Raw genomic sequence first — 25217 nt, 5'->3', positions numbered from 1 at the left:
TTATAGTAGTTATTATGACCGAAATAATCCGTTGCGTTTTACAGCGTGCAGGTACATATATATCCACAGAAAACGGAACAACGAAAACATTGGAATGCTCAACTTGAGTCGTGCACGGTCACATGTTGATCCGGCCGGATGTAGCGGCAACAATACAAATAGATATAGATTCCAGGAAAATAGGTATTTGTTATTCTGCTTTTCTTGTTGTCTCGCCAGATTAGTTTCAATCAAGAAACTTGCCGATCGCCAGCAGTCTCCGGTGACGACGTCGGCAACGACGCACCCGACGGGGTCTCCGATCACGATGTCGGCAGCGACGGACCCGACGGGGTCTCCGATCACGACGTCTGCAGCGACGCACCCGACGAGGTCTCCGATGACGACGTCGGCAGTGAACCATCCGACGGGGGATTCTTCAGCGGCACGGTCTAGGGCCAGTAAGACTTCGAAGGATGATAGCACTTGCACCGTTTCAGATGACCCCGTCGTTACGGGTGTTATCGATGCTTTCCAATCTCCACCGATTCTTCAAAAAACTGCGGTATTTTTGCTCACATTCCTGTTGTCATAGATATTTATTTTTAATAACTGTCATTGTGTACTCCAATTTTTTTTTTGGTACATAGTCCGCACATCTATATCCATTTTTTTAATCATAAACTTGTCAATTATATAACATTGCAAATCCATGTCTACCACCTCTGTGTTGTATCCACCATATTAGCCGGAAGCTATAATGACGTACTGACAATATGAAGCAAATGATTGTGATTGTTTTTTTAGTACGTGATTTTGTATACGGGAATAAATGAATGTTTGTTTTCTGGTTTTGTGCATGAATAATAAATTAATGTTTTTATTTGTTCAGGTCACTGGATTGCAAACACAGATTTTGCTTTCACTGGGGGACCTTTCGAGCCAAATTTGTGAAACGCAAAAGATGTTGATAAAGATGGCCCATGATAACACTGAATTTCAGGAAAATATGAATGATAGAATGACAAACGTTGAACACATTCAACAGCTACAATTACAGCAAGTCACGGTACATTTTCTGAACATTTATGTTTGTTTTTTCCACATGGCAAAATGCTTTGACACATATCTTTCTTTTGTGCAGGATATAACGCATGGAGAACAACATTTTCCAAGGAAAAGATACATCGAGGTCGAGTATCCTAGCACTATAGGAAAGAGGGTTCGAGGAGTCAATGGTAGGGCCGTTGTAAGTAACAAGAAATTTGATTGTTACAAAAGATGCTTGGTAGACGGTAACGATGACTTCGATTTTGTTTGCACTACGGACGAAACACGCATTGCGTTGCGTATATTGTGTGCAAAGCCTACTGAGACGATAATCCATATTGATGACGTCGTTTTGACGAAGGCCGATTTGGTATGTCTTGTACAGACTTATCCGTATGACAATTATGAAAAAAACATTAGCACAAAGGTACGCCTATGCACTATTTTTGCAAAAAGTAAAGCAAAATCATCTCTAAGTAATGCTTCATAAATTGTATTGTTGATGCAGATCATTAAGGCGTTTGTCAAGCATTTTGGACAAAGTAGATCAATTAAACGACATAAACATATGTACCATGCCTACTTAGAGACCCCGTCAGTTGTGTCAATGCTTATCAAGTATGGCTATTATGATGGTGTTGAGCTAGGAAACACTGATGAAAATATGTACAAATCCGCTGGAGTCAGCTATGTGAATAATGATATGGTAAAATCATACCTTACAAATTTGAATTCATTATATTATTTAACTATTTTGTAAATTGTATTGATTTGACATACAGATTTTTCTACCAATAAGAACTTCAATAGACCATTGGTACGTAGCGGTTCTGGACTGTACCAGAAAGGAGGTGTGTGTCCTTGACTCAATGGACACGACTGAAGATGACTTGAAAGAACTTAAGTTTCTGGTACTTTTTCCCCATAAAGTGTTAGCATTATCAGTGCAACCAAGTTTGTAGAATATTAATTATCACATATTTATTTCATGTAGATGAAAGGCATCCGCAAATGTGTCCGACTTGTCCTCGATGATAAAATAGTAGAGAACCCTCTGTGGGACGATTACAATGTTCAAGCTTGGAAAATCAGGATTAGATATAACTTGCCTAACAAAAAAGACAGGTTAGATATTTACAACCCTGAGAGATGACTTTGTAAAAAAATTCATTTCGGAATAATTTTACATCTACTCGTACTCGTACAGGACATCCAGTGGGCTTTACTCAATCAAGTTCATGGAGTTATGGACAGGAGATTCGCTAAGCAAACAATTTTATCAGGTATATATGTTGTACAATTAGCACGGAAGCATTCCTATTTATTTCACTTAAAACTAATAATATTGTTGTCAATTACACAGGAAGACATAGACAGCTACAGGAGAAAACTTGCAGCAATCTTGTACATGTCTCCGTCAAACAAGCTTCGAAACAATATCTGTTCTACCTCAAACGGAAATGGTACTGATGGAGGAACTAGGGCGGCAGACGTATGATTGAATAAGAGTTCTTTACGGTTTTGATAATTTCAGCTCAATGAAGACATATTGAACATGTCAGAAATTCATGGTGACTAATAATAACTGAGGCATTGTGTTCGATTAATTATTGTCATATACAGCTACAATTTTTTCCCTGAAATTAATTGCACTGTTTTGGCTTGGTGCTGTTCAAGACGAACTGTATTTACTGCACCGATGCCTTTTGATTATTTTCAGCAGTACAGTTTTCTATTTCCTACAACACATAGTTGGTATATCTATAGACAAAATTAACATGAACACCATATAACAGCTTAAACCATCACGTAGGCTAAATATAAATCACATAGTGCATATCATAATTCATCAATTAATTTAGCTTGTTTTCTTCACATCCTTTTCAAGAGGGTATAAGTCATTTAATGACATGTAAGTACGTAATATACTTAGGAAGTGCAATATTTATACATGTCATTGTCAGACAATCATATCTCAACAATCCATTTTGAGATGCTGATACCAACGCAACCAAACTGAAGTACTGAACATCGCATGAGCTGAACACGCAAACTTCTGATGAAGTCAAAATCATGAACTCTAAAACACAGTTCAGTTGAACAGGCCGGCCACTGACAATCGCATCAGCTACTGACTTCGGAGATGCTGTGCAGCGATGGGCGCCATTGACGATGCCGGGAGTGTGTCGCCGAGCTGCTCCGTTGGCCGTCTATATCATGCTACGCAAACCGCGATAGGATGGGCAGCAGAAGAGTAATCAGAATTCAGAACATGGCACTTTGTCAAAATTTAATAAAGTTTAGGAGACTTTGCAATCAAATCAAATTAAAGATAAACCTAAATTATGAAGGCTAAGGTGTTCAATACTGGAATGTCAAGCTAATGAGATTAGATCTTGCCAAATTACATGCTATTCCTGACAGGGAAATGTAGATGGCTAGAAGATGAATAATGGTCTTTTGCAGGAACTGAAAATCCCTTTCTTGTCGCAACAAGACATTTGATGTTTATTATTATCACCCATAAACTGTTTCAAGAATTGTCGGTGATTTTTTTAAAATTTAATTCGTCTGAAGTTTTGGAACTGACAACTAGGTTCGAGGCCTTAGTGGAGCACTTCACTTTTCTGAGGCATTCATAGTTCATACAACATGTGGACACTCTGTTCATGTAATCTTGGATATTTAGGAACATGACAGTACTAATGTAATCTTGGATATTTAGGAACATGACAGTACTATTACTTCAATCTGAAAAGTTGATGTGACAGAAAAAATAAATAAAACCAAGATGTTGACACACCATAAAGTAAGCCTATAAATCCAAACTTATCACTGCTCACAAGTTTGTATGATTGCAAAGCCTTACTACTGCCATAGGCTCACATTGGAGGAAGTAGTTAGCAGATCGTTCTATAATCATCACAGGAAAAAGGTTTCCTGACCAAACTACTAGTGATTAAAAAGCTTCCCAAGTCCAGCAGCCATATGCAGTTGTATTGTACCTTATAACTTACAAGATCTGATTAAAAACTGCTGCAATGTTTCTGCACATATGGAAACGCACGCCTAACTTTCAGAAGAGATTTTACCTGATGCACACAGCAAAATGATCTGTTCCCATGCATGCAGTCTTGATGGCTATAGAAAAGGAGTCTGTTCTTCACCTATTGCTAAGATTGGAGCCACTGAACTGGTAGAAATAGGAAACAGTCAGCAAACGAAATTGAAATGGATTCAGAGGAGGGTGTAACTAGAAGAATACCCCCCCCCCCTCCCCAAACAAAAAAAGTTTTCAGTATTAATGGCACAAGTAATCTTGTGTTCTTGCCATGATCTGTCTCCTGATTACAAGTCTCTTGTCTGAACCTGAATTGTTACCCCAGACTATGTTCAACTAAGACTATGTACAAGTATATCCTTCCCAATAAAGAAAATCTCCATATATCATTTTAAAACTATTTCGAATTTCCATTCCATGGAATTCAACCAGGAACAGTAACATTTGATTGAACAATAACTGTCTAATAAAGTTTAGTTCACAGCATTTCTAATCCAAAAGCATTCACCAGCGGAAACACTTAATATGCACATCTTGAGAAAAGATTAAACTAATCCAAAACAAAAACAATGCCAATAATACAAAATATACAAAGTTTGTGAGACACAATTACCTTATTGGTTATTTGTGTGCAATGTCTCACGGAATGGCCTTCGTCTCTTCGATGGAGCTCCTTTTGCCCTAATCTCTTCAGGATCAAGTACTCTCTTCTCTAATGGCTGGTTACTAGACGAAAAGTGAGTTGGCATAGGACCAAAATCTCCGGCCACGATGTTCTCATCGGATGACGATCCTTTATCCAAAATCCCCTTTAAGAAATCCATCGCCTTTTCTGTCTGCTCAGGGTTCCTAGCGGCCTCGAAGAAAGCATCACTACCTAGATTTCGGAGGCTACGGTACCGAACCATGTGTTCAGACCACACATTAGGATCGGCATTCCTGTCTGACCTAAATGCCGCCTTTGCTCCCATTGTCCACCTATCCACGACACAACAACGAGGGATGGTGTCAAAACCAAGGAACTTGACTACAACAAAAATGTGTGAGCAAGGGATGTCTTCGCACTCCATCTTCCGACAGTGACATTCCACACCTTCCAAAGCCTGGCCTTTAAAAGAAACCCTCACTTCATCCCACACCTCATTATCGTCCTTCAAACCAACAACATACAATGACGAACCATCTTGATTAGTCCCACTGATGACTTCAAGTCCTGCAATTAGCCGTATCTGTGCACGGACTTTCTTGAACACGACTGCGGTGTATATACGGGCAGCGTCTTTCTCCAATGGGTCGGCGTCTATTCTACAAAAAGGGACCGAATTGGTAGACTTAGCGTCCAACTGAGCCTCCTTCTTACGCAGGCCTTGTATGCACAACTTAACATGTTTGACTAAGCACATTAGTGACATGTTTCTCTTTAGAAGGGTGTGAAGCTTTGAGTTCAGTGACTCACTACGTTGGTTGCTGCGCATACCCAACAAGTATTTCCCATCTGTATAGGCAGCTGCCCATTTCTCCCTTAGTCGGTACATCAGAGCGATCCATTGTCCATTTCCCGTGCCTCCATTCTCCTTAAAATCAGCCCAACGTCTCTCGAACTCCTCTTCATCCATACTCTCATAAATTAATTTTCTTAGCTCGTCGAGTTTTGGCTTACGAAGGTGACGACTCATATTCTCCTCTATATGCCAAGTACACAATCTATGGTAAGCACCCGGCATTACCTTACTGATAGCCTTCGCCATTGCTAGGTCGCCATCGGTAATTAATGATTTTGGATGCACTTGACGCATTGCCTCCAAAAAAGTCTCAAGGAGCCAACAGTAAGAGTTGACAGACTCATTTGATAGAATTCCGCACCCAAAAATTGTTGTACTTCTGTGGTGGTTAACTCCTATGAAAGGAATGAAAGGAAGATTGTACTTGTTCACACGGTAAGTGCTATCGAAAATAACAACACCACCAAAAGCAGCATAGTCTAAACGTGATTCAGCATCTGCCCAAAACACATTCCTAAGACGCCCTTCCTCATCCGTGGTGTATTTGAAGAAAAATTCTGCATCTTCTTCTTGCTTCCTTGTTAGATATTTCAACACATCTTCAGCATCATGACCCTTGATATTCTTCATGTCGTACCGCGTAAAGAAATTATAAAGGTCCTTCATCACAAAACCAACCTCGTCTAACTCATCGTGGTTATTCTCCATAACCTCCATGACTTGAAAGGGCCTAAGGCCACTCATGCGAAGCTCGACCGCTTGGGCTTTCTTAGAATCACTCATCACACGATGAACTCCTAAAAAAGCAACATGGTCTGGATTTGCAAGTTCGTGCGTATGTTGGTTATCAAACTCCTTAACAAACCACACCCCCTTCTCCTCGTTCCGCTCAATCTCAAGCTTAGCTAAGCAACCGCAGCGGGTCAGTGCCCGTGGCTCCCTTATCCGCTCTGTCCTCTCAAAGTGCTTCAACTCCCTGTACCCTTCACATGAGCATACGAATTGCCTCCATATAATTTCACCGTCCTTCCGTTTAAGGTTGTTTTTCCTCACACTGAAACCCTTCCCCTTTGCATAGTCTAAATAGAATTTGTAACCTTCCTCCTCGCTTGAAAAAACCACAGTACCCATCATTTTATACTCTTCCTGATCCTCTAGGCTCACATAGCTCGAAGTCATTATGTCAGACCTCACCTACGGAAAAGTACAAAAAAAAACAAACAGATCAAGCACCCAAATATAAGCTTACGTCCTTTATACCTCATAAGTATATATAAAAAAAGAACAACCATCAACTGCATAAATACATTGCCACTCTAAACTATTGAGCAATTACTACAGTTCCCCCACAATGGCTGCAAATTTTGTATGTACGATAAATTGTTATACTAAAATACATTTTCTGAAAATGGTTGTTCAGAGATAATTTTTCTTTTTTCATTTCAGCTGTACAGTCAAATTTTGTGTTGCACATCATCCAGTAGTTTCAGAACTCTGTTTCTTTTTTCAGCACCACTGGAGAATATATGCATTTGTGTATTTCACAATGACTTCGGTTACATGCTCCTCTCTGATAATTCTACCATTGTCGAAACCCTTAAAAAAGGAAGATCCGAAACGGAGCCAGGTCATTGCAGCTTATTAAGACCTATTTGTAGTCAGATCGTTGCCACAATTCCTGAATCTCTTTTGCAGGTCATGTGGATTCCTATGGACATAATCAAGTTAGCTGACAAACTAGCAAAATAAGCCAAGTCCAATGTTAATGCAGCCCCTGTCTATTTTTGTCAAAATATATCGCATTTGTCTTATCCTACCAGAAGATGTCATGCTAAATCATATCTAAATATCAATGGTCAGTTCGCTAGGGCAGCAAGCCATACATGCACAGCAAAATCAATTTAATATTGTTCATATTTCTTTCAAAAAACTATTGTTCTTCAGTTTCATCGTTCATACTTGGGGGACGGTATCCACACCTGCGATGCGAACCGAAGATGCGAACCAATGCGATACGGACGGCGACGGAGGCGGGCAAGGCGGCGAGGTTGGGGGAGGAATTGGGGGACGGTATCCACACCTGCGATGCGAACCGAAGATGCGAACCAATGCGAACAGAATAAAACATCCCATACCAAAATTACCCCTAAAGGATATTAGAAGATTACTTACCTGCCCTTTAAAATAAAGGGTTCAGATTAATTCTACTCGAAGTAGAATACTTCAAGTATATTGCACCGGAGCGTCGCCCGAATGAGTCCCACTCCAACCAGATGATAGCAGTGACACCGACGAGGGCAGCGGACTGATCTGAGAAGACTCTCAAACAGGAGATTTAGAGTGGTCCTGCAAATGTCCCACTCTCCCTCTGTTCATTCCACTTCTCAACCTGAGACAGGAAAAGCTAATGATGACCAAGAAAAAAACTAAAGTGTGGTTCTTTTAACAGCTAAATTTCCTAGTCATGCACAACAGTAATAACTTGTAAAACACACACACACACACAGAGGGCGAGCCAATGCGGTACAGTTAAGAACTAACACACATAACAGTCGTTGACAAACTGAGTAAATCTCCACCGTATTCTATAGTTCGTTTATCAGATAAATAATTTTGCACAAGCCACATCGTTCACAAGAATCAGGTCATCTTTATTGAATCCTAATGATTCAACATTGGCAGATATGTTTTTCACTCAAAGATGCATTTTGCACTTGCTACTCTGTAGGACATGTTAACATCACCACTGAAGCATCAAACTGACAGAAACGAATCAAATATCAATGTGTATAACCAAATATACCGAAGGGAATGTGCTGTTTTCTACTTCTGACCAGTGATGTGATATGAAAACATCGATGGGAAACAACTAATTTTATGGACTGGTATTTACAAAAACAATAGCTTTTAAAATCCAGAAGAAAATTTTCAGATTTAGATTCAGCAATTCAGGTAACACATTAGTCCCATTTCGGCAAGTTCAACTGCTATTGAACTGAAAAACAAGATTGCCACTACCTACCTGATGATTTCGCCGCACCCAGCCACTACCAGCGCCGCAGGCCACGCCGCCGCCTGCGTCGAACAGACGCGACGCACCGCGCCACCAGCCGCGACGCCGCCTGCCAGGAGGAATAGCCGCCGGGCGCGCTGCCGCCTGCCGGTGCCTGCCTCCGACCAGATGCGAACCGAAGGGGGAGGGGGAGATGGCCGGGCCGACGGACGGCGCCGGAGGGACTGGAGACAGCGGTGAGGGCGGGAAGGGCGGGGGAGGCGGACTGCGACGGAGGGGGCGGATAAGGCGACGCGGGCGGAGGAGAGGGACGGCGACTGAGGAGGCGGACAAGGCGGCGACGGCGAGCGATACGGACGGATGCGGGCAAGGCGGTGACGCCGGGGAAGGAATAGCGCGACGGAGTCCACACCTACGATGTGAACCGATGCGAACCGAAGATGCGCACCGAACAAAACACCCCCTACCAAAATTACCCCTAAAGGATATTAGAAGATTACTTACCTACCCTTTAAAATAAACGGTCCAGATTAATTCTACTCGGAGTATAATACTTCAAGTATATTGCACCGGAGCATCACTCTTTTTTGGATGGCTTGTTCTTCATCAGAAAACTCTCACTGCGCAAAACCTTCTCATGAGACATTGGCCATGCAATTGGATATGTTGCCTCTGCACATGTGCTTTTGAGGACACAAATCACTTGTTCAGTGAATGTCCATTCGTCAGGCAAGTATGGAACCTTGTTTGCTCATGGCTAAACTTGGCAGGAGGAAATGCTCAATCCACAGGTGGAACATCCAACTGGTGGACTGAAATCGATCGTCAAGGTTCAAATGAGCAAAAGCTGAAAACAAGAGGAGATCTCCTCACAACATGGTGGAATATTTGGTTGGAAAGGAATAATAGAATTTTCAATAGTTCTGTTAGATCAGAGAGGGACGTAGCTTACTTTGTCAAGCAGGAAATAGACCTTCGTAGCTCGGCTTTTAAGCCACCTTGATCTGTATTTTTATTTTGCTCGCTCTGGTCTGTATTGCACGGATTTTCTTTTCTCAAATCAAATTCCGGCAGAGCTCCTGCCGTCGGTTTCCTAAAAAAAAAAATCAGCTTATGCAAGTTTCTATTGTCTAGTTATCTTACACATTATTTCTAATTTTTATTATCATACCAAACACCCGCTGCAAGGCACGAGGTTTCACCTAGTTATTTTAAATGGTTATATCTTTTCAGCATCGAGCTGGCTGTGCAATGTGTAAGCACTAATATTTTTTTATGGATGTACTATACATGGATTTTATATATGATATGCTTGAACGGTTAAGCTGCCCCATCGAGGAGCTTCTGTACTAAAAAAATTCCGATGAGCCAAAAGAAATTCAAAAGACCGAGGAAAACGGTAGCAGTAGGGTTGTTATTTATTGATGATTCCATCCATATATATAAGGTCTTGTAGTGCATTGAGGGACTGGGAGTCTTTGCTTTGAGGAATTGAGTAATTGATCAGTTGAACCTTTGATTCTGAAAGCTTGTAATTTTATCTGAAGAAACAAACTCCTCCATCAACACCTGAAATTATATGCTCTCTAGACGCATTCGTAGTAACAAAATCATGGGACTCATCCTGGATAGTAGGTAATTTTGAAAAAGTAGAAAGAGGCATGACTTAATTCGCACCATCCGGCCGCTTAACTATGTTCACTAGTCCGAAACTATTTCACATGATTAATTGATAGACCTTTTGATATATCAAAGTTCTTGGTGAGATATGAGAGAGAGAAAAAAGTGTTGTGAACATTCTAGCACATATGTGGAGCACCAATATATGAACAGAGTGGGCATGCAGCACGTAAGAACTAGTGTTGTCATTTCCATTCATGCGAGATTCTCCATCTGCCCCAACCCAAGGGTGTTCATGTTAAGGATTTAGTGACAGCATGCAGGTCAATATAATGCAAATGCTGAGTTATTTATCTGGTTTTGAAAGTTGGGTGAAAAGTTTTATATGAGAACATGAACAAATTATTGTCCAAATTCTAATGCCTTATGAGAAAATATAAATTTTCACAGCTAAATTTTGTCTCGAGTTTCATAGTCAAAATAGATAGGAAAAATAACCAGAAAATGGAATAAAAGAGACAGGGAGCCCGTTTGTGCGTTCCAGCAACCCCATGACAAACTTCATGGACCTTGAGTAGAAAGAACAAGATGGAATATCTGGTGAGTATATGAATCAAACTTTTCGCCTTAAGAAATAAAATCTCTACAGATGATCCAGCAACAACTGCAACATCAAAGCCTTCAGATACATAGTAGCAATAATATACTAACTTCTGATCCATATCGCAAAACCATGACATATTTTTCTCAAAACACCATCAAAGATCGGACTTGAAGAAACGACATGCCACAAACAACAGCAGAATAATGCAGCCATACTTTATATGTCCTCAGTCAGACAACAACAGTACCACTGTCCCAGAAAAACAGAAACAAGAAAGACTCCGAAAGAGAGCACCAAATCATGGTTGCCAGTTCAACAGGAAATACAAAAGATAATCTGAGAGTTGCAACATGAACATAGCAGATAATACACATTATAGTCTCGACCAAGGAGTCTAATGAAAGGTAAGCTCTTGACCACCCTCCCAGCTAGATCAGCTTTGCTGCGCAGCATCATTCGGTAGGAAGTAACCACACCGGGAAATCACGACTCAACTGGTCCACATCAAATTCGGAAGCTAATAGTTTGACGGCAAAGGACCTCATCTTACCATCTCTCATGCTATACACAAATGTATCATAAGGCCTCCAATCATCAGGGACAAAGTAGATATGGTCACCTTCAACTCCATGATGTAGACCAGCAGGAAAGGACTTGCAGCCACCTAAGCCAACAAAGATACAGTCACCATTCAAGCTGTGAATCTCAGTTAGTCCATAAGGGTTTGTGTCAACATCCAGTGCAAACACTTCAACTTTATGAAGTTGTCTCTTACGGTAATCGCCATTGTAGTGTCTGATGATTAATAATAGCTCTCCACGCCACACAACCATATTGCAACTTATTGCACCACCTTCCTGGTAGGGATGATTGCGAGGCAGCTCAGTGAGAGAGAGCTCAATACGAGAGACCATGAACCCACGATCATCCTCCTCAAGTTCACAAGTGAATAGGCGTGTCCTGTGCCTCATGAGCATATAAAGCTTCCCCTGGTAGAAGGAGAGATCTCTTGGGCCATCAATCTCAACTCCAGAGCAAACCTGCCATGAAATCATCCCAGGCTGCCAGAGAGCTGGTACTGGTGCACCCTTGTGGTCTGAGGAAGCAGCCACAATGTACTTGGATGACTCAGGTGAAGCAGATAGTGCCACATTACATAGTGACATTGTGTATATATCATTGACACCAAAATGGACCTCACCAGAACCATTGACGATGCGGAGGGTCTTACTGGAGTAAGCAGGAAAATTGTAACGCATATGGCACAGCTGCGGTAGGCGAATGACCTTGCGAGAGAAAACATTCACCAGGAAGCAGTCACCATCGGCATCTCTGTTGTACTCGTCGCTGCGATCCTTGTTAGGAGTCACACCTACAAGCCATCCATGAAAAGAACCCACACATCGGAGATCATCAGCTGCAACCTCCTTAGGCACCGGCACGCACCGCACAGGCATGAAATCCCCCTTGTCTGATAGGCTCGAGAACTTGAAACCAGGAAGCACCAGCAGGGGCAGCGGCGGTGGCAGGACGTGGCCGTTCGCGCTGGCTCGTCAGTGACGGCATACTGACCGCACCCTCGCACGGTCGGCAAGGCATGGAAGGAAGTGGAGCACGATTCCCAGTATGTCCGGTTGAAGGCCTGCCCACAGCGACACCCCCGCGTCCAACTCCAACCTTGACATCTTCTTGGGCATTCCGCCGAGCACCACACCTGCACGAGCCACCGGCCGGGTGTGTCACGCTCCATAGCAAACATCACCCACAACCAAGAACGTATGCAATAACACATAGGACTTAAGCAACACACCGGATCTGTCCAAGCTGGGATCCACCGCCGCCGGCGACTGGGTCCGCGGGGATCCTTGTTCCGACAAGCAAAGATGCATTCCGTCGAACAGCTTGCCTGCACGACAACCACCGGTGGATGTGGATCAGCTTCCAGGCAGCAGTGCAGTGCATGTCAGGAATTGGACAGGAGAAATGGAGATTCTGAAGGATGCAGAAGTTAACTAAACTTTTATTCAGTAAATTTCGTTTAGTGTTACTGGAAGGACTGATCTGATGAAGATTGGACGGCCCAGGAGACACTTGAAGCGTTATGAAGGCAAATCCCACCGTCCAAGTTTCCCATGGGACCACTGTAGACGTCATCATTGTCGTTTTCTCTGAATTTTACTCTGTTTTTCCGCTGTAATGCAAGCTGTCATCGAAACTCATGTAAACCTTTATTAATCGGTGGAATGGAGAGAGGAAGATATCGAGAACCATATTATTACTTGTCTTAGACTTAGTTAGAGTTAGAACCCTAGAAGTCTTGCGGCGGCCACTAAATCGAGAGCTATCATCGGTGAGATCGAGAGGCGAGTTCCATTTCTAATCACGGGATCTGACAAAGGTATCAGAGCAGTGTCGATTCTTGGCTCTGATTTTGTCCGGCGAGGGTTGGTGGAAGGCGGCGGCGAGATCCACCGTAAAATTCCTGAGTTGGGGCAAGATCATCCTGGGGGCAACGGAGTTGTTGCTGAGTGATTGAGCGAGGGTTGGGGTTCCATCCTGTGTGGTGTGGCCCTGTGAAATCTACGGAGCTCGTTACTCAGAACAGGCGGCGGTAGAAAGATTCTCCTGTTCGGGATCCAGAGGGGAGGAACAAGTTCCAAGCCGATCCTGTAGGAGGGGGATGGTAACGAAGACCCGATCCAGCGAGTCTATGGTTGATATGGAGGAGATGAACGAATTCAGGACTGATATGGCAGCGATGAAGAAGGATGTGGCTGAGCTAAAGGCACTCAAGGGGGAGGTTAAGGAGATTAAAGGGTTGCTGTTGGAGCTATGCAAACAGAAATCGGTGGAAGAGCAAGGGGAAGCTGGAGCTAACGCAGCGGCAGCCACAGCGAAGGGGAAATCTGCTCCTGCTACTACTGCTGATGCTGCTGGTCCAAGTTCTACAGCGGCGATGAATACCACATCTTCTGAGGTAAGATTTGCAATTGAAGCTATATCTGGTAATCCAATGGGAATGGTGAGCCAGGGAGTGGGGACTGGCCCGGGAATGACCAACAGCAATCAGTTTTTTGACCTGCCGCGTCCACAACCAACAGTACCACCATTTGGCTCTCAAGGTTTGGGGACACATTTTGGGCCACAACAGAATTTCTCTATACCCCAATTTGGTGGTATGCAGGGCAGGCCAACTGTTGGGGCACCCTCGAATTTCTGTGGAAGTCAGGGAATTGACTCAACTTTGCACACTGGATTTAATAGGGGGGTTAATCCAGGAAACACTGGGGTTCACATCTTTGATCAACAGAGGAACATACTTGGTGGACATATGGGAGACGGGAATCATTATGCAGAAGCAATTATAAAAGGACCACGGTTGGAGATTCCTCTATTTAGCGGTGAAGATCCAATTGACTGGTTGAAACAGTGTGAGAAGTTCTATGAGATTTCTGGGACCCCTGCTGAACAATGGGTTAATTTAGCAATAGCACATTTACAAGGAAAAGCTATGAAGTGGTACAGGGGAATAGGGATACCTTGGCAGTTGATCACTTGGCCTCAATGGTGTGCAATGGTTAGCACTAGGTTTTCAGCTGCTGATACCCATGAAGCTGTGGAGTTGTTCCAGAATGTGAAGCAGTATAACCAAACGGTGGAGCAATACATTGACAAGTTTGAGGAATACGTTGATCTGGTAAGAAGAGAACACCCATACCTACAAGAACAGTATCTAAATAGCTGCTTTATTGGAGGGCTCAGAGGTGATATTAAGCATGATGTGTGTGGCCATAAGCCCCAGGGGCTGCTGGAATCCTATTGGTATACAAAGAACTATGAGAGAGCAGCAAATGCTAGGAAGAATCTACTGAACTTTAACAGGAATAGGTTCCAGAATCAGGCTGGGCCTATTCAGGGAAGAAATGTTGTCAACAGAGGCCAACCTAGAGAACAGGTGGAGAAGAAGGAGGAGAGGAAATGTTGGTTTTGCAAAGAGCCCTGGTTTCCTAAACATCAGTGTAAAGTGAAAAAGGCTTTAAATGCCTTGCTCATGGAAGGGGAAGAAGGAAAAGATGAGGGGGAAGAAGGTGAGTTAACAGGGAATCAGGAGGACTGCAAGTTGGAAAAGGAGGAAGCACCACCTGATGATGAAAATCAAGAAGAGCTTATGTTTGTGTCGCACAATGCTGTATATGGAACCACGAGGCCAGATACTTTTTCTGTAATTATTCAGATTAATGGAAGAAGGGCTGTTGGCCTGGTAGATAGTGGCAGCACTAGCACATTTATGGATCAAGACTATGCTGTCAGAAACCATTGTCCTCTAGTGTCGACTGATGCAAAGAAAGTGGTAGTCGCTGGAGGGGGAGAATTGAAATCTGAAGTACAGGTTCCTGAATTGGTTTACCAGATACAAGGGGAGACATTTAGCAACAAGTTCAATATAATACCACTAAAGGGATATGATGTAATTTTGGGGGCAGACTGGATATATAAGTACAGTCCAATTACTCTTGATTTGAAGAAGAGGGAGTTGGGCATAACAAAGGGAGAGAAGACTGTGGTAATACAAGACTTCACTAGACCTGGCAAGCATCTTTGGGTGGATAGCAAAAAGGTGGATCAAATACTCAGAAAAGGGGGATTGGGATGTCTATTTCAGATAACTAGAGTCAAAGAAGAGGAAACATCACATGAAATTCCTGAAGACATAAAAGAAATCTTGCAAGAATTCCCTGCTGTGTTGAAGGATCCCAAGGGCTTACCTCCAAGGAGGAATTGTGATCATGTGATTACACTTAAGAGTGGAGCTGAACCACCCAATTTAAGACCATACAGAGTACCTCATTATCAGAAGGAGGCAATGGAGAAGATCATAGCTGAACTAATTGAATCAAAGGAGATTCAGGTCAGTGATATCCCATACTCATCACCTGCTGTGATGGTGAGGAAGAAGGATGGATCATGGAGGTTATGTGTCGACTACAGACAACTTAATGCACAAACAGTCAAAAACAAATTCCCTATGCCAATTATTGAGGATCTGTTGGATGAACTCAATGGGGCCAAAGTTTTTTCTAAGCTAGACCTCAGGTCTGGATATCATCAAATCAGAATGGCCACTCAAGATATACCAAAGACTGCATTCAGAACTCACTTAGGGCATTATGAGTATCAAGTAATGCCCTTTGGCCTGACAAATGCCCCAACCACTTTTCAGTCCCTAATGAATCAGGTACTGGCTCCATTCTTGAGGAAATATGTGTTGGTGTTTTTCGATGATATCTTGATCTATAGTAAGGACTGGGCAGAACACAAGGAGCACATCAGGCAGGTTATGAAGGTGTTGGAGGAAAATAAATTAGTAGTTAAACTTAAGAAGTGTGCTTTTGGCCTCCCTAGTGTTACTTATTTGGGGCACATCATATCGCAAGATGGAGTGGCAACAGATCCTAAGAAAGTTGAAAAGATAGCTACTTATCCAACTCCTAAGAGTGTGACAGATCTTAGAAAATTCTTGGGGATGACAGGTTACTATAGGAGATTTATAAAGAACTATGGGATAGTGTGCAGACCACTGCATGATATGCTCAAGAAGGAAGGCTTTCAATGGGAAAGGGAACAAACTGAAGCTTTTGAAACTCTAAAGACACATATGTGCACTAGTCCAGTTTTGAGTCTGCCTGACTTCACCAAAGAGTTTGTGATTGAGGCCGATGCTTGTGGCAATGGTATAGGGGCTGTCCTTATGCAGTCTGGTAGACCCTTGGCCTATTTCAGCAAAACTCTGGGACCTAAAGCAGCTGCTCAATCGATTTATGAAAAAGAAGCAATGGCAATTCTAGAAGCTTTAAAAAAATGGAGACATTATGTGTTAGGCAGTAGATTAATCATCAAAACAGATCAGCAAAGCCTAAAATTTATGATGAATCAGAGGCTAGTTGAAGGGATTCAACACAAATTGTTGCTCAAACTGATGGAGTATGACTACTCAATTGAGTACAAGGCAGGGAAAGAAAACCTAGTGGCTGATGCCCTGTCAAGGATTCCACCAGCTGAACAGTGCCAGGCCATAACTACTGTGATACCTGAATGGGTGAGGGACATACAGAGGAGTTATGAAGGAGATGTGCAGGCTCATAAGATCCTTAGTTTGATTGGGACAGAGGGTGACACAGATGGGAGCTATAGTCAGGAAGCTGGATTATTAAGGTATAAAGGCAGAATTTATGTGGGGGAGAATACTGAAATCAGGGAGGAGCTGATAAGATCATATCACTCCTCTGCTTTTGGTGGACATTCTGGAATGAGGGCGACATATCACAGGATCAAGTCCTTGTTTTACTGGCCGGGTCTGAAGAAAGCAGTGGAAGGGTTCATCCGAGAGTGCCCGATTTGTCAGGTAACTAAGGCTGAACATATCCACATTCCTGGACTGCTTGATCCTTTAGAAGTTCCTGATATGGCATGGGCTCATATTACCATGGATTTCGTTGAAGGACTACCAAAATCCAATGGGAAGGATGTAATTCTGGTAGTGGTGGACAGGCTGACAAAATATGCCCATTTCATAGCAATGGCACACCCCTATACAGTGGAGCAAGTAGTGGAATTGTTCATGAACAACATACATAGACTACATGGAATGCCCATGGCCATCATAACTGACAGAGACCGGATTTTTACTAGTCAGCTGTTCCAAGAAATCTTTAAGTCAATGAAGGTTAGACTGAAGTTTAGCACCTCATACCATCCCCAAACCGATGGACAAACAGAGAGGGTGAACCAATGTCTTGAGTCATATTTGAGGAGCATGACTTTTCAAGAACCTACAAGGTGGCATTCATGGCTAGCTCTGGCAGAGTGGTGGTACAACACAACATACCACACTTCTATACAAATGACCCCCTTTCAAGCACTATATGGGTATCCCCCACCTCAGATTAATGAGTTCTCAGTACCCTGCAATGTTTCAGAGGAAGCCAGGGTAACTATAGAACAGAAAGATGCTATTATACAGAAGCTGAAGTACAGTTTAACTGAAGCACAAAGGAGAATCAAACATTATGCTGATAGGAACCGATCTGAAAGAACCTTAGCAGTGGGAGACATGGTGTATTTAAAGCTGCAGCCATACAGACAAACAGCTTTTGGAATTCGCGGTTCACTTAAATTACGATCCAAGTTCTATGGACCTTTCAAGATCATGGAGAAAGTAGGAAGAGTGGCATATAAACTGCAATTACCAGAAGGGAGTAACATTCATCCTGTGTTTCATGTAAGCCAATTGAAGAAGCACATTGGTTCTAGAGCTGTACCAATGGCGAATTTGCCTTCAGTTGGTCCGGACGGACAGATCAAAACTGAACCGGTGGCTGTGTTGAAAAGAAGAATGATTCCCAGGGGAGGAGTTGCAGTAACACAGTGGCTTGTTTTGTGGCACAATCTAAGTCCATCAGAGGCAACATGGGAAGATGCTTCGATGATACAAAGTATGTTTCCGTCTTTTAATCCTTGAGGACAAGGATCAGCTCAAGGGGAAGGTAATGTCAGGAATTGGACAGGAGAAATGGAGATTCTGAAGGATGCAGAAGTTAACTAAACTTTTATTCAGTAAATTTCGTTTAGTGTTACTGGAAGGACTGATCTGATGAAGATTGGACGGCCCAGGAGACACTTGAAGCGTTATGAAGGCAAATCCCACCGTCCATGTTTCCCATGGGACCACTGTAGACGTCATCATTGTCGTTTTCTCTGAATTTTACTCTGTTTTTCCGCTGTAATGCAAGCTGTCATCGAAACTCATGTAAACCTTTATTAATCGGTGGAATGGAGAGAGGAAGATATCGAGAACCATATTATTACTTGTCTTAGACTTAGTTAGAGTTAGAACCCTAGAAGTCTTGCGGCGGCCACTAAATCGAGAGCTATCATCGGTGAGATCGAGAGGCGAGTTCCATTTCTAATCACGGGATCTGACAGTGCAGCACCTCGTGAGATACGCGAACAGGTAGAGGTGAGGTGAGGTGAGGTACCTGAGTTTCCTCCGGTAGAATCCATGGCGACCGGAGGTTTTGTGGCTCCTCGCCCTCGCCTAGGGGGAGGGGAGGGGAGGGGAGGGGGATCGATTGAGGGGGAGAGAGAGTCCGAAAATGTTTTAAATTTTGATATGAAAGTTTTCAAATTTAAATAAAAAATTTGAATTTTGAGATGAAAGTTTTAAAATTTGAGTTAAAAATTTTCAAATCTTGACTTGATTTTTTTAAAAAAATTGAGTTGAATGTTTGAAATCTTCAGTTGAAAGTTTTTAAATTCGAGTTGAAAGTTTTCAAGTTTAAATTGAAAGTTTTCAAATCCTTGTTGAATGTTTTTGAATCTGAATTGAAAGTTTCAAATCTGAATTGAAAGTTTTCAAGTCTGAATTGAAAGTTTCAAATCCTGAGTTGAAAGTTTTCAAATCCTGAGTTGAAATTTTTCAAATCCGAATTGAAAGCTTTTTAATCTAAGTTAAAAGTTTTTAAATCTTGACTTAAAAATTTTTAAATCCGAGTTGAGAATTTTTAAAAAATCTTAAATTTAAATTTTCAAATATTTGACTTGAATGTTTTGAAGTCCGAGTTGAAAGATTTGTTTATGTATTTTTTTTAAAAAAACTAATACTATAATTATCTTTAGCATTAATAAATATCATTAAAACTAGAGGTGTGCGACTGCGCGAGCTGGACAGCCAGCGCGCACGCGCCCATTAGGAGTCCCCGAGAGAGTCAGGCAAGCGTCCTCGTGGTTTGTTGGGTGCTGCGGCCTGCGACCCCGCGATTAATGTCAGACGTTGGGCTGCTGCTCTGGTCTGTCACCTGGGGCCACTATTTTTTTTGCAAAATAGAACATATGTACTTGTGTGTTTTTTTTCTTGTGGGTTCGTTTTATTTAAGGGGCCAACGGGGGCGATGGGTAGTGATCAGATTCAGAGTCTTTTATCCCTATGCCATTAAGAAAGTTGGAGGTTACGTGTGTGCCACAAAAAAGTTTTGAGTCACTTGTATGCCATGAGACAAACTTTCTTTTACCTGTGCACCACTTTGGATGGAATCAGCACTAACGGAGACTAACGGAGGTTTGAAAGATCTATTTTGCCCTTGCTCTATTTCAGCCACTTTGGATGGAACATTTGGAAGAGAAATCGGCGGCGGCGGCAGCGGCGACTAGAGGCGCGCTGCCGGATAGACGAGGCGAGGCAGCGGCGGCGGCGTGCCGGCGACGGCGAGGCGAGGCGGCGTGCCGGTGACGGTGAGGTGAGGCGGCGTGCCGGCGACGGCGACTACCGACGGCGGCGGCGGCTAGAGAGGCGGCGGCGGCGGATAGACGAGGCGAGGCGGCGGCGGCGACGGCGACGACTGGCGGTGGCGGCGGCGTGCCGGCGACGGCGTGCTAGGCTAGGGCACTGGAGAAATTGCACGTGAGAGGAGTAGTGAGATGAAAATGCTTCAGGGGCAATTTAGTCATTTTCATACGTGGGTCCCATATGTCAGAGCTCATTCTCTAACAGAAGGTGGATGGAATGGCACACGGGTAAACGAAAGTTTGTGTCATGGCATACAGGTGACTCAAAACTTTTTTGTGGCACTCGCGTAACCTCCAACTTTCTTAATGGCATAGGGGTAAAAGACTCTCAGATTCACCCCCTCCACTTGGTTTCCTTTTCTGGCACCGTATTACTTTCTTATTTTGGTAAATTTAAGCAACTAAAGTTTATACACCTCAAGTTTACACATCTAAAGTTGAGAGACCAAAAGTAGATTCAAATTTGAATTTGAATTCAAATATTTTTTATATATAGTATTTCTATACATCTAAAGTTTATACACCTAAAGTTTATATACCCGTTTCAAATTTGAATTTGAATTATATAAATTTGAATTCAAATATTTTCTATATATAGTATTTCTATACAGCTAAAGTTTATAGATCCAAAGTTTATAAGTCAAAAGTTTACATACCCGATTCAAATTTGAATTTGAATTCAATTTTTTTATATATAGTATTTCTATACATAAATTTTTCTAACTTTTGTTTTTTTTAAAAAATTTTGTGGTGTACTGTAGTTGAAAGAGAAAGGGGAGGAGGAAGGGGGGAAGAGGGAGGAGTATAGGGGGAGGGGAGTGCGGGTGATCACCCGTGCATTAGCAGTTCCAGGTGGCAACTGTACTGCTTTTGGTCTCTTGATAGCCTAAACCAGAGACCCAACTATTTTCATAACTAGTATCTCTTCCTATGTGGTAAGTATACAAGCATGCAACAGCAAGGAAATATAGTTTAATAGTTAAACTTCAAATATACTTTTTCTTTCAAATTACATATCATCCCATCTACAGTCCGATTATACCATTTTATTCGTTGTAATTAAATCTTTATAACAAGATCTTATATGAATATATTCTGATGAAAAGAAATATATATGTTGTAAATTACTTTTATTATATATGTAAGTTACATTTATCATATATACATATACTTCTAAGTTTGATTAAATTACATCACTACTAGAAAAATGATTTTTCAGGACGGTACCCTATTTTTTTCGCTGGCGGTGAGTTTAGAACCGCCAGCGAAAATCCGTTTTTGCTGGTGGTAGGTTAAAAGATCCGCTTGCAAAAATAAGCCTATTTTAGCTGGCAGGCCTCTTAACCTACCGTAGAGCCCGTCAAAAAAATCATGCGCACTTAAAAATATCATAGCCTATTAAAAAATCGCCACCCATCACTCCTTATCCACCTACCCATCCTTATCCTCTCGTTCCTCCTCCTCCCTCCAGATCCACCAGACAGCACCCTCTCCTCCTCCCTCCCTGGATGGCAGCAGTTGTTCCTTTTGGTGGCTCCGGTGGCGGTTCTGGTCCTCGGGCGGCGGCACGCGGCGGCTCCAGCAGCTGTGTGTGGCGGCGACGGCGACGGAAGGCGAGCATCTCCAGCGGTGCCGCCCAACCTCGTTGTCTTGTTGGAAGCTGATGAGGAGGCCCTCCTGACCAGCCTCCCTCCCCTCCCCCTTCTCTTTCCCTATCCAACGGCAGCAAGTGCCCCCGTCTGATAGTGGAAAAAAACGGACCGAGCTAGCTATCCTGACCGGCCTCGCTCCCACTCCCCCTTCTCTTTCCCTATCCAGCAGCGGCAAGTGCCCCCATCCCATAGTCCCCCTCCCCTCCCCTTTCTCTTTTCTTATCCAGCGATGGTGAGTGCCCCTGTCCCATAGTTGAAAAAATCAGACCGGGTCGTCAGTTCGACTGGAAAAGTACGGAACCAGAAGTCTCCATAGTTCGGTTACGCTTAAAGATCAGACATGCATTCGACCCAGATTGAACCAGCCGAGTTTAGACTAAACCGCGCAATAAGGTTTAGACTAAACGGAGCATTAAACCGTCTTGGTCGGACCCGGCATTAAAACACCTTGGTCGGACCGGGCATTAAGCCCCTTTGGTCGAACCAGGCAGAGGAGATAAATGGGCCAAATTAAGGCCCATTCCATTGCCTTTAGCCCCGTACTACTGTTTTTGGTTTTCAAAAATCATAGAAAAGGCTTGTGGCATGGGGACTCAAACCGGGATCTATGCGTTGAGAGCGGTTAGCTCTAGCCATCCTACCCTTGTTCCCTTATGTTTTAGAGAAAATACACATTATATATTTGGAACCAAGGGTCGCCTGGGTCAATCACCGGTTCCCTTTTTTCTCTACGGCACATCCCACCATCTTTCCCATGTCCTAACCACAAAGCTCTGGTTTGCCCCCGCCGCGCACCATTGCTGGCCAGTCGCGTTGCTCCATCCCCACGGCTCTAACTGCTCACCGCCTATAGGAACGCTGCCTCCCACAACTATCCCTCTAAGCCCTCTTCCCTCTCCCTTGCCTCCATTCCTACCTCCACCCCAACCCGGGATCCTAAACCCTAACTCAACATGCCGGCGCCGGGTGCCGAAGATTCTATAGAGCTAGAGGAGAACGAGTTGGAATTGTCGGAGCACAAATTGTGACACAAATCCCAAGGTCTGATTGTGACACAAATCCCACAATTTTCTATCAACAGCCATTTAGGTTGTGTTCGTTTGTACTGATTGGGAACCTTCCCTTCCAGCATAGAAAATGGAAAAGCACATTAGCATATGATTAATTAAGTATTAGCTCTTGTACATAATTTCCCCATTTTTTTAATATAGCGCAGTAGAAGCCTCTCCTGCTGTTTAACCGTAAAAAAATTAAGTATTAGCTAAAACTAACTTGAAAAGTGAATTAATATGATTTTTAAAAGCAACTTTCCAATAGAATTTTTTTGCAGAAAACAAACCATATAATAGTTTGAAAAGCATGCACGCGGAAAACAAGAGGATGGAGTTGGGAACCATTGCAAAAGAACGCAGCCTTATTAATTCCATTTTGTTTAGTAATTCCATTCACGGTGCTCACAGCGGCCCAATTAGATTCACGGGTATTGAAATGGAGACCCAATTTTTTTTGTTATATGTATGTTTATAAAAAAGTTAAAAATATATATAATTAGTAAATAAACCTGTCTTTCTAGGCTTGGCTCCCTCTCCTATGAGGGTCCAATTCACACAACTTTTATGGCCTAATAATGTGATTCGTGAAACAACATACAAACTGTCAAAGATAAATTTCTTTTACCCCTTTCTACTTTGAGTACGCTTATACGCAACCTCAAAATCGTGGGCCCTCCCCTGCATGACGTGATTTTTTTGCTGCTTGCATTGTAATGATTTTCCCTGGGAAAACTAATTAAGAGGCAGATAAACAAACACACACTTCTCTAATTAAACAACACTGATACACTCTTTTCCCTTCATTTTATGACAAGTGTGCTTCAATGGGGCAAAAAGTTATAAGACAACAACTTGTGTTACCACATGTGTACTCTAGTACGTTTTAAGTGGATGGTTTCTAGCTACGAAAAGAATTGGCTATAGTTTTAAGGCAGCCAGAGATTATTAATGGCTGAGATGCATGTTGCTAGCTTCTACACAATCCGTTTCAGAATGTTTGAAGCGTTGACTTTTTAGTATGTATTTAACGATTTGTCTTATTCAAAAAATTTAAGTAATTATTTATTCTTTTTATATCATTTGATTCATTGTTAAATATATTTTCATGTACACATATAGTTTTACATATTTCACAATTTTTTTAAATAAAACGAACGGTCAAATATATGCTAAAAAGTTAACAGTGTCAAATATTTTGAAACGGAGGGAGTATATATTTGTTGGAAGTGAAGCATTTCCACTTATGATTCACTCGGTCATTGCATCCATCCTACCATACATTCTATATATCTATGTTTGGACTGGGAGGTCCCAGGAATTGTTGTGCTGCAGTGACGCCACGAAATCTGTCAGTTTTCTTCTGATAGTTTACAAAGTTCTGTGGTTTCACCACTCCGCCAATGAGAATGTTGACTTAAGGGCAGGGTTTGCAATTTCGTTTTGAAATTTCGGTAATTTTGTCCCCTACTGGAAAGCTCACATCTCGCCCGAAATTTTCGGTTTTATTTTTTTTTTGCAAATTTTTCTGATTTTGGTCAAATTTAATTAAAATTCATTAAGACAGTCAAAATTTCAAATAATTTCAGCTAAAAAAATTCAACATTTCCAAAATTTTGGTAATTTCGGTCCCCCGGGAAAGAATTTCGAAATTGAAAGCTCCGACGGCACCGGCGGGAAAGAAGTCGCAGTCTACTCCAGCTGCTTTGTGCAACTCTGCCGTGTACTAGCTAGTTGCACATTTTGTTGCTGCGCTGCATAGTTGCTTTTTACAACAAAGATAGACCTCAAATTAATTGACATGATTCAGTGTACATACTCGAAGTAAGAACTGATGAATTTATATTTTCGGAAGAGTATTTTTTTACCCAGCATATACATGTGGATATATGCAGCCATATGCAGCCATTTAAGTTAGGAACTTAGTCCTTCAAATAACCCAATCTGAAATTCACTCTTACGTAGATTTGAACTCAATATCCTGGGGTGCTACGCAGGTCATTACGACTACTCAAAATTAATATACATGTATGTATATATTGTACTATATCTGTGCCTGTTTGGAGCAATGAACTAGGGTAGTATATATGCTGGGAAGGTTGTGCATGTACTTAAATCAAACGGTTGAAATGATTGTTAGTAAAAGTTTAACAAGAAAAAAAATTAGTACATGTAGCATTGCTCTTTGTATAATAAGTCCGAAATATATATCTAAAATAAATTTGTCTTATGTTACCTTTTTGTTTATACTGGTTTTATTTAGAGCAAGGGACATCGACATAGTAAACATACTTATCTTGATTTCATATATCCAGTTATTCTAATGCAGCTCAGCTGGTTAGGTT

The 25217-nt window shown here is 42.2% G+C and overlaps 2 protein-coding genes and 1 pseudogene across 2 annotated transcripts; 1 reads left to right on the top strand and 2 right to left on the bottom strand.

Annotated features, from left to right (window-relative positions):
* Positions 1-132: 132 nt before the first annotated feature.
* On the top strand, positions 133-2705 carry LOC112938569 (uncharacterized). Its single transcript, XM_026024503.2, has 8 exons — positions 133-544; positions 872-1048; positions 1124-1456; positions 1538-1735; positions 1812-1940; positions 2024-2154; positions 2237-2312; positions 2393-2705. Exons 1-8 carry the CDS (start codon positions 308-310, stop codon positions 2525-2527), a joined length of 1416 nt encoding a protein of 471 aa, XP_025880288.1. The 5' UTR covers positions 133-307; the 3' UTR covers positions 2528-2705.
* A 1999-nt stretch (positions 2706-4704) lies between these two features.
* Positions 4705-6771, bottom strand: LOC136356188 (protein FAR1-RELATED SEQUENCE 5-like). The gene has a single exon (XM_066309775.1). The coding sequence runs from the start codon at positions 6769-6771 to the stop codon at positions 4705-4707; it is 2067 nt and encodes a 688-aa protein (XP_066165872.1).
* Positions 6772-11019: 4248 nt separating this feature from the next.
* Positions 11020-18960, bottom strand: LOC4335462 (uncharacterized; annotated as a pseudogene).
* Positions 18961-25217: the final 6257 nt, after the last annotated feature.

The sequence above is a fragment of the Oryza sativa genome, chromosome 4, assembly GCF_034140825.1.
Source record: "Oryza sativa Japonica Group chromosome 4, ASM3414082v1".
Taxonomy (NCBI): Eukaryota; Viridiplantae; Streptophyta; class Magnoliopsida; order Poales; family Poaceae; genus Oryza; species Oryza sativa.
This window is presented reverse-complemented; position numbering and strand designations above follow the sequence as displayed.

Excerpts from the sequence above, each read along its gene's own strand:
- LOC136356188 (XM_066309775.1), bottom strand. The coding sequence starts at position 6,771 with ATGACTTCGAGCTATGTGAGCCTAGAGGATCAGGAAGAGTATAAAATG.
- LOC112938569 (XM_026024503.2), top strand. The coding sequence starts at position 308 with ATGTCGGCAGCGACGGACCCGACGGGGTCTCCGATCACGACGTCTGCA. Across the intron at positions 545-871 it reads CGATTCTTCAAAAAACTGCG|GTCACTGGATTGCAAACACA; the intron begins GTATTTTTGCTC and ends TTATTTGTTCAG. Across the intron at positions 2,313-2,392 it reads TAAGCAAACAATTTTATCAG|GAAGACATAGACAGCTACAG; the intron begins GTATATATGTTG and ends TCAATTACACAG.